The 16,266-nt window shown below is 28.1% G+C and overlaps 1 protein-coding gene across 3 annotated transcripts in view; it reads left to right on the top strand.

The window, feature by feature from the left end:
- Positions 1 to 2,608: 2,608 nt before the first annotated feature.
- The window catches only part of Cdc27 (cell division cycle protein 27), a 67,018-nt gene continuing 53,360 nt past the window's right edge, over positions 2,609 to 16,266 (top strand). For all 3 annotated transcript variants that reach the window (XR_012756866.1, XM_075369518.1, XM_075369519.1), the window contains exons 1-3: positions 2,609 to 2,826; positions 5,612 to 5,687; positions 7,164 to 7,311. Coding sequence is in view for 2 of the 3 variants with exons in the window: in XM_075369518.1 (XP_075225633.1) it covers positions 2,803 to 2,826; positions 5,612 to 5,687; positions 7,164 to 7,311 (248 nt within the window). In the remaining variant the exon portion in view is untranslated. The remainder of the gene's footprint in view (positions 2,827 to 5,611; positions 5,688 to 7,163; positions 7,312 to 16,266) is intronic.

A 16,266-nucleotide genomic window follows, 5' to 3' on the forward strand; every position in this document is an offset into this window, starting at 1 on the left:
CCTGACTGGCTAGTACTATACATATATATATATATATATACAGGTAATACATCATATTATTATTATATATATAATAATAATATGATGTATTATGTGTATTACACTTATCTTGGGATAGATTTCCTATTTATAAAACTGAATAAACTATACAAAATCTCTCCTGCCACTTTCCTATTTAGCAAAACAGCCAAATATATGCTAATTAACCAAAATTACTTTAATATATAAGAACTCATTACTGTACTAAATCTGGGGTCTCTGGCAACTGAATCCCTTAACTCTGCTGTAACTGCAGATTGTTACATTTATGGATTGCCAAGCCAGAATATATTATTAATTAAAACTATGTAAGTTAGTGGTATTGAGGTAGATAATTAAGGAATATTAAAATGTAACTGATTTTGTTGGGACTTCATTTATCAACTTCTCATCGCATGTAAAGGCTGCTACTGTTTTTATAGTTTAAAAGATGTAAATCAATTATCAAAAATAACATTTTTTGGTAGAAATCATCAAACATCTTTCACATTAGTACAGGTATATATGTAAATTTAATATTAAAAAAAGCATGAAAGAATACAAATATGGATTAGAAAACTAATTTGGAAGTTACTTTCATAAAAAATGCACACTAGGAATATTTTCAGGATGATAATTCTTCCAGTGAAAGAGACATGGGTTCTATTTCATGAGTTTCTGAATTTTTTTTTTGTTCTGTATTTCCATTTTTTGTTTTTATTATTTATTAGTGTGCTGCATCATTTAGATTACACAGTTATTAAGAAATCAGTTCCATGTATTGAAAGTTTTTTTTGTATGCAATGTTTTTTTTTTGTAAAGAATTTGACTGAATATCTTCACAGGTTTCACTGAGAAAAGCAGCACCAAAAATATATCCAAAAAAATGGTTTCAAACCATGCAAAAATTGTTAGTCTGCTTGTAGAGCTCCAGAAATAACCTTTTTTGAAAAAATATATTTATATTAATAGGGATAATACTAAATATAAAAAAACTTCTTACTATTAGAAAAAGTGGCAACAACATTTAACACTACCCCAAAGGTATGTTTGTCATAGCAGTGCTATGTATTTACATTAACTTGCTCATCTGTTTAATATGAAAAAAAATTGAAATTATTTAATCTTTTCCACTTTAAGTTTTATTTGATAAAAAGATTCTATTGACTAACACAAGCAGATTTAAAGCAAGTGTAACTTGTTGAATAATTATTTGTGTGGCTGTTAACAGTATATTAAAATTGTGAGTAATAAACTTTTTATGCAATAAAACTTGATATCTTGGTATACTCTTTTTAAAAACTTAATTTTATAAACAAAATCTTCCATTGATGAAATAAAATTGGAAGTTTTTTTTTCAATGTACCATTTTCGCCTAATGAAATATATTGCTGAGTTTTTACTCAGCATTTTTTTTAAACTTTCAGTTATGCCTTGAGGTTCAAGAGAAAATGCTATTCATGATCAACAAAAATAAAATGTAACCAAAATTGAGGTGTGCAAATTTGATAATTTGAATTTATTGGTTTAATTGAGTTTTGAAGTTTTACACCTCTTGTAAATTAATTCATTTAATACTATCAACTTTTGATACAAAAAACTGAATGAGATTTTTTTTAAATACAAAAGTTTTAAAATTTATAATTTTCACTTTGTTTTTTTTTTGTGAACAAAGATTAAATCATTTTCATATAAACAAAAACATAAAAATACTAGTTAGTTATTTTTGGAGAATTATATTACTTTATATCGTGACCGTTTGTACAGTACGATATATTAATTATATTCAGTAATTATGGTGATCTGTAATTATTAAAATATTAATTTTTTATTACGGATAAAGATTGTAATTTATCAAATCTGTAAACATTAACCGTCAAACATCTTTAAATATATTCTGAAATCGAGGATTTTATTTAAAGTTCGGCGTACTGAATGAACGCTTGTAGAGTATAAATGTTATTTCTTCATCTAAGAAACTGACTAATTATAAAGAAATGAATGTTAGTCGTACGCTATTCGCGTAACAAAAACACGAACGTTCGGATCACTCGCTTCCTGTCTGGTGGAACGGTTAGTTTTGAAAATTTTAAATGAATATTGTGTACCAACATGTAAAAACAAAATATGTGATGGATTTTTTACATCGACATTTGAAAGCTAATAATTTTGTAACAGTCTGAATTTCTAGTTTATTTTTAAAGTCAACGAGACTGCATGAGTATTTCCTGTAAGATTCATTAAGTTTGTGCTAAATAACGTTGTAAGTTCTTAAGATTTTGCAAGTTTTAATTCTCTCGTATTGTATCATAAAATTAACGCTTCGTGTTTAGCATGAATCAATTGGACAAAAGGTTTATGCTGTTCTTTAACAAAAAAGTATCACAATTTTAAACGAATTTGTGTTTATTTTGGTTCAGCAGATATCTAATTTTTAGTAAATGAAGTTTTAATAAATTTAGACAGATATCTTTATAATATCATTGTTTTCTCCGGGAGCAATTTCATTTAATATTGTATTAATTTTTTTATTCAGCCATATGATATTTTTATAAATATACTGACGTTTAATTTTATTTTTGTTCACATATCGGAGAAACAGGCTTGCAACGTTTACGATTTAGCAAGCTTGAGTTTTTCGAAATTTTACCAGTTTCAAGATGGTGGTTTATTAAAAGTTTTAACATTCCTTACCAAGACAAAATCTGTCTTGGATTATTCGTGCTTAATCAGTTCTGAAATTTGTTTTAACATCAGTCTGTAAGTTACTTTTAAGTGGTTCAAATGTTGATACAGGAACCAGTTCAGGTAAGCTTAGTGAGATTTTCTTTCACAGTCTTTTCTATGGGTGTGTAAGCATTAGTTGGGCCACTCTTGGATTATTTAATTAATTATTTTTATTTAATAAAAAGGCATTATCTATTATTTCATTCATTATGTATCTTTTCTTCATATGCTGATGCTGTGAAATGGAGAAATTTCTGCCGAATTGAAACTTCGATTTTACAGTTACTTTAGGCCTATACCATATTTGGCAATATCTTTTATCAGCCATTTATATCAGGAAAATTGTATAAGTTCGGTTGTTGTTTTGGGAAATCGATAATATAATTATTAATAGTTAAAAATGTAATAAAGTTAATGCATATACGGGTATAATGTTGTTTTAGTTGACATGTAAATTTGACGTTTCAGTAATGTTAGGTAACAGTAGATTGCTATCTCGTAATAATTATTTGGGCCAAATTTTAGTCATGAATTAACGTGACTGAAATCACGAGATTACTACAAATAATATTATTTATAGTATTAACTTAGAATTTATTTTTGAAATTTTATGACAAATTGATAAGTTCTCTAACACTTTTTAGATTTATATAATTTAACCTACTTTAATAATTATATTATCTTTTTTAAATTTAAATTAAATAACTCGTGATTTAATATCAGATTAATGGTAAACAATGTTGTTTTTTATTACCATCAATTGATTATAGCGATTTTGGTAAATTGTAAACAACTTATAATTTCTGGAGATTACATTCCTTCATTTTCTGAAAATTACTGTTAACTGTTAATTTTTCATATTAAACGGGATAAGAAGTTAACATAATGAACATTGGTATTCAGGTAAATCTAATTTCAGTAATTTCATATTGAGAGTAGACTACGGAAGTATTCACATTAATCATTTACTTATTATCTTTTTGAAATTGTGATACTTAGTTTTAGTACAATAGGTTTATTTACAAGTATCCTGGAAAGGTTTGAAATAATGTTGAAGTGGTGTTCTGTTTACAGATGTTATTATTTTTAATATGTAGATTAAAATTATGTGATTATACAGATTAAATAATATTTTTAGAGCTGCTGTGTGGATTATATTTATCCGGTGATTTAGTTAATTGTAGTTATTACTGCCTTTAATAAAAATAAAAAAATTAGAATTAAATTTTGGTTGATTTATTTCAAATTTTAACAGTGTGATTAATGCATTTGTTAGTGCATATATCTTTCTAAAACTGTAATGCAATATTGTAATAATTATGAATAAGTAATTTAATTACTTGAATCTCTTCCGAATTTGGCATATTTTAATTATAATGCTTATTTTTAACATAATATATATTAATATAATTAATCCAGTAGTTGTAGGAAAAATTCATTTTAATGTAGTGAGTTTAATCGAATTAGTTATATCTATTCTGTAGTACTTGTGTGAGAAACAGTGTTTATGAGATATTCTGTGTAAGTCAGTGTACAAGAATTTTGATGTCATGTAATTTATCTTTCTTAGAACCAGATGGTTGTCTAGTTATTGAAAATGACTAAAAGAGTACATTTTATTGCACAATTAAAACCCTTTAATGAGTTGACTATTGTATACTAGTGGTAGAGTAAAGTTAGTGGAACATTATAATCTTCAAAGTAAGTGAATTCAGTATGTTAATCTATTCTGTATTAAGGGTTACTGTTGTATGAGGGGCAATTCCAGATTGTATGTTCTGAACTGTCAAATTTTTTACACTTATATTACTTAACTTATGTTTGTTAATGCAGCAGTAGTTAATAGTTAAGTTTCAGTGTAAATAATATCATATAATTCAGTGTTTATTTATATTATAAATTTACTTCAAGGATTTAAATGGTTCAGTTTATGATTTACTTATTGACAAAGTATAGAATAAAAAATCATTGAAAAAACTACCTGTCATTTTAAGTTTGTATGACTTCTCTATAAGCGGTAGTTAATGTTTAATTACAGCTACTATGTTCTGATATATTCATAGATGTGAAGTATGTTAACTATTTGCTTTCAGGGTAAGAATGTAATAAATATTCCTGTATGTTATATGTTTTGTCCTTTATGTTTATGAACCTTTATGTTATAAAGGTTCTATAAGTATATTTTTGACATTATTTACAGATGTTTAGGTTACTTAATCATGAAACATATATTTGAAATATAAAACTCATTTAGAAATTAGTTTTGTGGTTTGTGAATTATATTTCCCCTTACTAAGAAAATAATTGTCTACTTGTTGCTTTCAATAAATTTTGTTTATTGATTTTAAATTTAGAACGTAAGACTGTGTATTTTATCTTCTCAATAAATTACCTTGGAAGGCTATTGAAAAACAATAATGCTAGGAGTTTAACTCAAGGAAGAGGGGTTTAACAGTTTTCTAGCTTCTGATGGTATAATTCATTAATATTTTCTGAATATACTAATGAAAAATTTGTTATAAACTAAAATTTGAAATAAATAAAAATACAGTTGGAAGAATTGTATATATTTCATGCTGGAAAATAATTTGAGATCATATTTTTAAGATTTGTAATTTTTTTAAAGTCTATATTATTTTTTTTTTGCTTTGTGTTTCCAGCCATATTTTTCCAGTTTTTTTGGGGGTTGAAAAATGACTATGATTGCATGCTCTTTGTAAACCCATTAATGGAAATGGAAATTTTTGGTTTCTTAAAATATATTTAGTTGCATTATATGAAATAAATTTGTTTTCAGAAATTTTTGTGTGTATTTTTCTGTAATGTTATTACAAAAATTATAATATATCTTCTTTTTTTTTAATAGGCAGCCATTTGGCATTGTCTGAATCATTATGCATATCCAGATGCCATATTCCTTGCCGAACGTCTTAGGGCTGAAGGTAATCATTATGCAGTGTTTTTATTTTACTTTGCTTTAAAATGGTTTACATATTACCACGGGATTATGTATGACAACTGTAATTATTTTCTTTCTATAAAGCGGTAGTTAATGTTTAACTACAGCTACTATGTTCTGATATATTCATAGATGTGAAGTATGTTAACTTTCAGGGTAAGAATGTAATAAATATTCCTGTATGTTATATGTTTTGTCCTTTATGTTTATGAACCTTTATGTTATAAAGGTTCATATCTTGCTATATAATGAAGAATTACATAAGATGTTCTTTAAGTGTGCATCAAGATTACTGGAAATACAATACTTGACACTCAATATTTGTTTGTCATTAAACCAATGCACATGGGTCATCCTTTTAATTATTATTATTATAATTTATTTTTGTTTATGATTACAGTAAGTGTGGAGTAACTAACTGTTATTTTATAATCTGCTGAGACTGCGTTTATAAAATTTCTGCTGAGACTTAGCAGCAATTTTAAGTTCTTAAGTAGTCATTACAGTGAGATGTATTGAATGTTAAGATCTATTTTCTAGTTGTAGATGCACTGGGCGTTCAGATGAGAGGCCTGAATGACTTAAGTTAAGGTGCAGTGTTAGTGAAGAACTTCTTTTGACAGCAAAAAATTAAGATATTTTAATTATTAAGATATTACTTTTTTCATGATACTTTGGAATCTAGCAAAGTAGTATTGACCTAAATTAAAAAATTCAAAGTGCCAAATGGTTATGTGAGATTTGGTTATTTATAATTAAAAGATTCTTTAGGCCAGTAGTTTAGATTTAAAGGCTATTATTATTATATTATTCATCATTTTTGTAAAGGATTCTAGCAGTAGAATAACATTAAAATTATTATTTTAATAAAGCTGTTCTACTTTTCATTTTTTTACATTTGCTCACAAATTCTTTTAAATTCCTATTCATATACACATGATTGTATTTAAGTAGTGCTGCTTCAGTATTGTATATTAAAATTTAAAAAAAATTAGTAACTAAAATATAGAAAAACATAATTCTGCGAAATTTTTAAGTTCTTGATTTTAATAATTTTGTGAATTTTTAATATACTCATCTGAAGCAGTTGCAATTATGAAACTGCCCTTAGAAGTAAAAATTTTTGGTACTGAAGTGAGGCTACATTGGTGACTGCACATTTTATTTAAACAGTAAATGAAACAGTATCGCTATATGAAAAATGTTCTTATTGCGACAGCATAAAAACTGTGATCATTTATAACTGTATCTGTGCCAATAATGAACCAATTATGGAATCTATATTATTTGAATACTGTAACAACAAAAATTAGAAATTTCTAATTTTGTGGTATATAAATCATTTCCTGATTTTTGGTTCAACAATTTTTGACTTGTATGCTTGGATTTAAGGGAGTTATTATTACATAAACTATTGATGCAGTGAATATTAACTTATTTTTTAATGCTTGTGTTTCAGTGGAATCAGAAGATACATTGTTTTTGTTAGCTACATGTTATTATAGAAGTGGTAAGCCTGCTGAGGCATATTCCATCTTACATGAAAAGGGAGCCAGTTCTCCTCAATGCAAATATCTTTTAGCGAAATGTTGTCTAGATTTACATAAGTAAGTATGGTAACAGATTTACCTTTCTAGTAAATAAAAAAGAAGTATTGTAAAGAAATTTTCCATTATCATTCTGTTTTGACAATTTTTCACAAGCAGCAGTTTAATTAAATTCAGTGATTTTCAGCACTTGGTTTTCTTTTGATTTTGTTTTTATTTTAGTCCAATTTATATTTTAGTAAAACTTTGTTATGATGACAAAAATTAGCAAATATTTTAACTTACTATTATAAAGATATACTAGATAATCACTGATTAATTTAAGATGTGTAAACTTGTCACTTTAATTAAACAAAACTCTTGTGTGCCTGATCAGTTTATGGTTATTGGTCAGAACATAGTAGATGTAAATTTTGTGTGGCTAGGGACAGTCATTAGTAGTGTTGTATGCTATAAGCAGTGTTAACCCTTATGATAATGTATGATTACTGATAATGTAGGGAAGGATTGTACTGAGTATGGAATAATTTATTAATTACCCCCATAAATCATGCTATTATATATGGTACTGAAACTACCTTTAGTAGTTTCTAGGCTTTGTATTGTGTAGTTGATGTTACAAATACTGGATGGGGTTGGTGTGAGTGTTTTCTCACTTTTTTTAATGATGTGGTTGAGATAATGCCTTGACTTACAAATCATAATTCTGCAATAGATTTTCAGAGAAGAGAATTATTTGAAGAAGGTTGATTTAATTTAGTGATATTGACTTTATTTTTTATATAAATGGATGGCTGCATTACTATTAATTGATATCCATCAGTTACTACTAAATGTTCATTTGCACCTAGAACTGTCAGAGTTAATTTCAGTCTGTTGCTTCATACATAGATGTTCTTTTTTGTTTCCATTGTAGTATGTGCTCATTTATGGAAAGTTGCTAACAGCACACAATCATCAGTCTAATTAAGAAATTGATTCCACCATCATTAAAACATTGCTGAAGTAAAAAACCACTTTGTTAACATTAGCGTTTGTTATTTATATTATATTCATTCACCAATTTATGTTGTCATTTGCTGCTTTCTGAGATTTTTCAATCATCCGATTGTTATCAGATGTAAGCAGTTTATTAGCATTGTTTGTGATATGTATGTGACTATGATGTTTGATTACACAAAAGCAGCAGAATCTACCAGTAATGTATCCATTTTTTAAACTGTAAATATTTAAATAATTATTTTAATCTGATATTGAATAAAGGTGAGATATACATGTTTTTTTTATTTTTTTTTTTATACTCTTTGGTTCCCTTTACTGTTTGCTTCATTGGCTTCAATTGTTATTTCAGTCAACATTTATAAAGATCCTTTTTAAAAAATAATTATTCCTTTTTAGAAATTCTTTATGTATACTACCTATAGGAAAATACTGCCTAATTTTTTACAATATTATGAATTTAATTTATAATAGTGAGGTCTGTAAATTTGGACCACTAAAAAATGTTCTCTTGCATTTGATTAATTCATGTTAATGTAGGTTTGAAGCAGTTATTTATGTTAAAATATCAAATAATTAAAAAATCTATTTTATGTTGTTTTAAATAACAAAATCTTATGTGGGCACTACATGACTTCCTTGTACGCCTATTAAATTACATAAACACATTTTTTAAAATGAAAAGTTCATAAAATCTTATTTCATTAATAACTTCTGATATTTTTTCGTATTTTCTTTATTTTATTGTTATTGAATTATTATTTATTGTAAAAACTTTTTACAATGTGAGGTTAATTATTAATAAATCAATATATTTAAATGAAAAAAAGGTGTTATACATGTGCACATAAGTATGTACAGGCGTCACGCTGAAACTAGTCAAAATGGATTCAGGGATTTTCAAAATTGATATTTCCATTGAAGTCTGAAAACTGAAATTTTTCGCCATCTTACTTCCTTTAGTTTGTACAAGAAAGTAAAAAGTGATCTATAAACATTTATACTGTAAATAGAAAACTTGCAATTAATAGAAAAAGACATTGTTTCTTTTAACCTTTTCCCATCACAATGATCTGTGGTTGATTAGTGCTCCGCGAAAATATGTTGGTAGCTGATTATATCCCTTCATAGTCTTATGCTACCCTCTTGTGAAAAAAATTTCAAAAAAATTACAGTATATAAAAGAGATTTGACAGATTCGGAAAAAAAACAACCGTTACAAATGGATATTTTTTATGCCTGTAAAAAAAAAAAATTGAAACAGTACAAAAATTACGATAATTTAATTGCAGAATTTTTTTTGCGCATTTCTACTGCGTTTTTTATTTGCAAAAATTTTTTTTTTTTGCTTTGTGTTTATGAAACATAGTTTGCTAATTTTAAAAATAATACTTTCAAGCAAATCGGTTGAAAATTGGGGAAAATATGATGAAAAACCCGTGTCATAAATCACAGATTAGTAACATATGTTAGTATAAGTGAAAGTAGTTTCAGAAAACTACGTTTTATAAAAATTCCCACCACTCAAAAGGTTATTCAGATTGACAAAAAAACATTTTTACTGTATACTCTCATTACGAATCTATATGTGTTACATGTTTACTGATATCATTTGTCAGAAAAGATATTTATAGACCTCAAGTGAAAGTGATGTATTTATGACCACAAATTCCTTCTTTTTTTTTGTGTGCTGTATATCATAATTTATTACGTGTTTCAATATATCGATATGTTGCTAGTAAGATAAGCTATTTTTGTAAATAATAAATAAATCCGTAATCCTCATAGCAATTATAATACACAAGTCACACACACACACACACACATACACACAAGCACATTTCTGAGGAAAAATTATCATCTTCTTTCTAGTCTAAATAAAACATTTTATATTGTATAAACGTCGTTCAAATTGTATAATACAACTGATTCCTTTGTGAATAAAAAACAAAAACAAAATAACCGACTTAGATGCCATATAAAATGATTTTATAACAGCGTTTTAAAACTGATGCCGTACATAACCAGTTCCAAGGCTACATGATCTGAAAAGGTTAAGATGCCTATTATGCTTATGTATTGTAATTTTTAAATTAATATTTAGTTTTTTTTTAAAAATAAACAACTCCCTTTGTATAAGACGTTTGTCTAAAATAAATTTTTTTTATGTTGATGAGAAATAAAACTTCTTTCAACATTTTTTTTTCAGTGTTAAATATGTTGTACTACAAAAAAAATTTTAACTAAAATTTACATTATATTTAAAAAAAGAAATTATGATGTGAAAATGCTATATTTATTTTGTAACCAAACCATCAAATCAGTAAACTAAAAGGGCTTGCCTTCTAATAAACAATATCTGTTCTTTTAAACAAATTGTTGGATGGGCTACAGATCATTGACATACTTAATTGTGACTCATCCTTCCTCAAGGACCTCTACCTCTAGTTCTTATAAGGTCTTCTCATTCTTCCTCAAGGACCTCTACCTCTAGTTCTTACAAGGTCTTATTTTAAGCAATCTATCCATCATTTTGGTATTTCTTTAGGTTTTCTTCTACTTCAATTATTTCTAAATCGCAGAAATGTATTTTTTGACATTCTCTGTAAGTGCTTAAACCATGTTAGATTGCCTTGTTCAGTTTTCCCCTGTAGTGTTATATATTTATTACTGCATTGTTATTGGCACATTTCTTACTTGATCTCCTGTTGTATTTTCTATTATGCTTCAGAAACTTTCATGCTTGTATTTTACTTTCATTTAATCAACAACTTGATTGATTGAACCATTTGTTGGAATGGTGATTCATAAAAATTACTAAATTTAATTTGTTTACATCACTTTGAAAGCACTTTTGTAATTTTCAATTTCATCGTCAGTCAGTTTTTTACAAGTTGCTGTTGTTGTACTCTGGTGTATCAACATACTACTAGCCGTTTCCTACTAGCCGTTTGGTACATCTATGGTATTGCCTGAGATTTTTGTGGGATGTTGCAGCACACTGGTGTGCCGAATGACAAAGATAGTCAACTGAAATGGACTGTAAACAGTGCGCTTTAGTTGTAATCAGTTTAGAATGAATGATGTGTATTGAATGTAGTTGACTAGTGAAAATATCTGTAAATTGTTCCTGAACTCTTTTGGACGTTTGTATGATATTCAGAAGGTGCTTTTTTAATTACAACATACCATTACAACAAGACAAAGTGTCTCAGACTACTTTTATTTACTTCTAATCTAGTTATAAAATGCAAAAATAATAAAAAATATGATAATAAGTGATTTCTAAATTTTTTTTTAGATACAAAAAAAATTATGATTTTTAAAAATAATAAACAATGGAAAATTGAAAGCAAAACTAGTAAATATTAATCAGTTGTAAATACATAAAAAGTGTAAAATATATTAAACATTTGAACTTGTACTGTTATGTAGTCCTCAAAAACTCACAGAACACAGTAAGATGTTCTCAGTCTGACTAAGCCTACATATTTTTTGAACCTGATTGAAGCATGACAAACACATTTGTGGCTGGTTAGGACATTGAACACAATAGTTTGCTACTGCTTTTAAATCTGTGTACTTCTTACCTTTTTCATACATATTTTTATAGGAAACTGCCCTTTTTTTTAGACTGTTAGTACTTGTCTGTATAATTTTTCAACATATGAATTTCCTTTTTCTGTTTCTGGCATACAGGATTTATTATTTTTTCAGAACTGGATGATAATTTGAAAATTATAATCATTCTAAACTTAGAAGTGATAAGATAAGCATTTCCCCCCAAAAAAATTTGTATGAGCCAAACAAAAGCTTGAAATATACTTTCCTATAACAATTAATGGTTTTTCTGAGGGTTCAGTAATCTGCTGATGATTGAATAGAAAGATCAACACCTTTTTTGCTTTGTTGTAACTCAAAGAGTACAGTCAGGATTTCTGATCATGTTACCCAGTCTATTTTTTTTTTAAGTTCAATCATTTCTCCCCTTATGTTCTGGTATCTTATATGTGATATCTTTACTTAAATCTGCAGATTCAATAAAGAATACAGTATGTATAATCTGATGGTAAATATACTCTAGAGTATTTTATTCTGTTTTTAAGCAACAAGAGAGTTAGCGAATAGATTGATGGAAAATCAGTCACGCCCTCCATAGGATCATCCCCATAACCATACTAGCCATACCAGCTCCATATTAACCATACTAGCTCCATACCAGGTTTTATTGCTGTTAAAAAGTTGTTTAAAATTCTGTCCAAAAGCTGTGAATTTTGAATATTCTGTCTGTTCTATCATTGTTATCATTACTGAAATGCAAAGTTTAGCAAAAGGGTAAGGAATCTATCTCTTGCCATTAATCTGTTAATAAATATGTTGCAGAACATACTAATCAACTAATGAAGTTGAATGATGGGTAAATGATGTATCCCCATTAACATGAAATTAGCCAAAAATTTATTTATTTCCTCGTCAAAAGTGTCTGTCCATGTGTTAATATTCTAGCATTTAGATTTTGATGAGCATAATGATTTGTTTCTGTAACTATCAATTTTAAAATATCATTTGTTAAAAACAAAGTGAATAATTTGTAAGGATTTTTTCTATATCAATATCTCTAAAACTCATCAGGTAGTGAGTTGATACTTCTGAAAAGGAGTTGCATTGCAATTTAAATTTATAGACTTTCAATTTGGAGGGAAATTCATCTTCACTTTATTTGGAGCTTGAATTAGTGCTTGGTTGATTTAGATGATATGGCTGTTGAACCACAGGTATTATCTGAATGACTGCTTGTGTCAAGATTTGGTGAAATGTAATCACTTTGGATGTAGGCTGATTTATTGGTGGAATACTGGATAGGAAATAACAGTTGGCTTGTGCTATGAATTTCCAGGTGTATCCAGTAGATCGTGGATACCGGTGTCCTTTGATGGTTGGGTTTCAATTAACCACGCATCTCAGGAATAGTTGACCTGAGACTGTACAAGACTACACCTCATTTACATACATACATATCATACTCTGAAGTAATACCTTACAGTGGTTACACAAAAAAAGAAAGAAAGGTGTATGTAATGATGAACTTTGAAATAAAACAAAGAATGAATTTCTATTTGCTGAATGAATTCACTTTCTTTATCGCTGGAAGATAATTCCACATCTAACATTCTCATTGTTATTACACATCAAGAGGTACCAAAAGGTTTACGCTTAGACAAAGGTCTATTAGACAAATAAAGCTACAAAAAAGAAATTAATAGCAAACTTGTGTAATATATAAAATGAGACAAAGTACAATTAGGTACATTAGGTTACACATGGGACTAGCAATAGACTAAGGTGATTTGACATATGGGTGTGCTAACCCAGAAGGTGAAGATTCCGCCATGTGAAAATTCCGGTCGCCATGCCACTCCCTCTGTACCTAGCCCTGATGGGCTTTATCGGAGATCATCTTCTGAATCCAGAGACTAAATAACATCTCTCAGTTTCTCTGTAAGGATACCACTGATGTAAATGCCACGAATGACATTTCCATTGGTGTAAGAACCCACTCTCAGTAAACACAAAACAAAACCAAAAATAAACTATTCAAACAAACTGAAGTGAATAGAAATAAAATATTTAAATTTTGAACTGTAGTCCTACCAATGAAATAAAACTAATCATCATGAAATAACAGAACAAAAACAAAATTCTTATCTTGATGACAAGAACACCCGGATGAGTTTGAGCTACCTGGGAGGTAACTCGAACTCTTCATCCTACAACCTCGCCCTACGCCCTCTGCAACTTACTGAAGAACCAAATATTTCATGAAGTTCTCCACAATTGACCATTTGGCCCAGTTTTTCCAGTTAACATTTAAATTCAAAATAGACTTAATATCCTTGAGCTGCTGCCTCACTACCTCTAACTGATTGTCTTTCATCATACCGATGACAAGACATATAAAACATGAAAGGCATCATCTATTATGCCACATCACAGACACAGACCTGAATCAGCCATGTCGAAATGAGCCAGCCTGTTCCTAAAAGCACCGTGGCTCAAAAGAAACTGAGTTATATACTTATTAGGAGACACCCAAGAAGCACCCTACAGACTCCTCAGATCAGAGAAAAGACCATGTGTGTAAATTCAGTAGCACAATATGGTATTATGTACACTCAAAAAGTAACATAAGTGTTTCTGTTGTACTATATTTTGAAACCGGGTGTTTCAAAACAAATGACGTTGTAGTGTGTGTTTATGATCGTAACTGGTGGATTGATGAAGTTAAATAAAGATGTGAGTTTGGAAAATGGTGACTTGATGATTCATTTTTACCATTCACACAGTCCTCAAATATCATTCAAGATTTCAAAAACTGATAGAGGTTGGGTACCAGTGACAAAGATTTTGAGGAAGTTATCACCAATGGAATTTATAATTGACAGGTTGAGGCTACAACGTAACCAACAAATTATCTCAACAAATATCTACGCCCAACATTGTGGCTTCTCTTGGACAGCTGCAGTAAAGTTCTTTTTAACACAACCCCCCAAGGAAATACACTCTTACTTTATCTAGACTATTATTATAGAATATATTAGTCCTACTACGTAAGTTGGATTAGTTTTATTGGGTTGCAGTAGTTGTGTTAAAATTTCAAATTTTTTTAGACTCAGTTTATTGTTAAAACACAATGATGAAATTTGATATATTAATTACCAGATATTAGAAGTATACTTGTATTTTGAGAAAATTTCAGATTTTTTTGTGCAGTCCTTTTTGAGGTATGCCAATTTGAAAATCTGTTATTTTGGCCAAATATTTGAAGGCTTGTAAAACCTAAAGGATGAATGTGATGACTATTACAACTTTGTGGTAAAAAATATTGTGTTTTCTTGCTTTCTATGAAAAAAAATTCCTAAAGCTGTTAATTTATTCTAATAGAAATGCAATTTTCTACTTAAGTTTTAGGTTATTTTCCCTTAAAACCTATCAAATTTTTGGTTATAACATGAATTGTAGATGGTTCTTGTTTAAAGTTGATATCTTAATAAATAAAAAAATTATTTAACTTATCGCTAACCCAAATGCCAAAAATGGCAGATGTTCTTAAACAAAATGGCTGCTAGCAGCCCGGGTGTTAATGATAAAATTGTGAAAAAAATTGCTTTATGCTCTCAGATAAATACACAAAGAGAAAATGTAGAAATAAAATAAAATGCCAGCAACAAATTATTTTGTTATTTGTTGATTTCATTTGGATTGACCCTGACAAGGTACTTATAAGTATTTGTACTATTTTATTTGTTCATCATTCCTTTATGCAGACATTATTGGCTAATTATCATTTCCTCTATTCATTACTCTAGTTTTTCTAACATATATTTACAGTCCCATATACTGTCATAATGTGCTCTGATTTTTAAGAGACCAGTATTTCTGTGTAGGTTTTTGAAATGTACCTGGATATATCCTTTGCTAATAATCCAGAAAAAAATCATTTGTTAATCTTATATGATTATTTTTTTCATCTTTTGGAGTATTGGAGTATTTTTTTTAATATTACTTGCAAATACGTATTCAACAAGTTTGCTGATAGACAGAGCCATGCCTTACTTCTTTTCTTTTCAGTTCAAGCATCTTTTTCATAACTTATTTTTTGATTTGGTTAAAATTTAATCTTCTACCTTCCAATTTTGTTCTTTAACTTTGTAACATTATCATTAGTCTATCCTATTTAACATGACCTAATGCTTTTCTCATATCTATAAAACATTGACATGGATTATATTAGAAACCAACTACAAACAGCAAATTGGAGAATTATCATTCTCTTTATTTATTACCATGAAGATGAAGTTTAGATGTTTCTTCACTGTAGTACTGAATCATACTGCTTTTGCTTCTTTAAAAAAAAAAAACAGTAAAAGTTTAACATTTTTTAATATAATTGTTTAAGTGATTGTAATTTGTTAGTGTCTTTTGTGATAGTATACTTCTTAGTTGATTTGTGTGTCC

The sequence above is a fragment of the Lycorma delicatula genome, chromosome 6 (genome assembly GCF_047948215.1).
Source record: "Lycorma delicatula isolate Av1 chromosome 6, ASM4794821v1, whole genome shotgun sequence".
Taxonomy (NCBI): domain Eukaryota; kingdom Metazoa; phylum Arthropoda; class Insecta; order Hemiptera; family Fulgoridae; genus Lycorma; species Lycorma delicatula.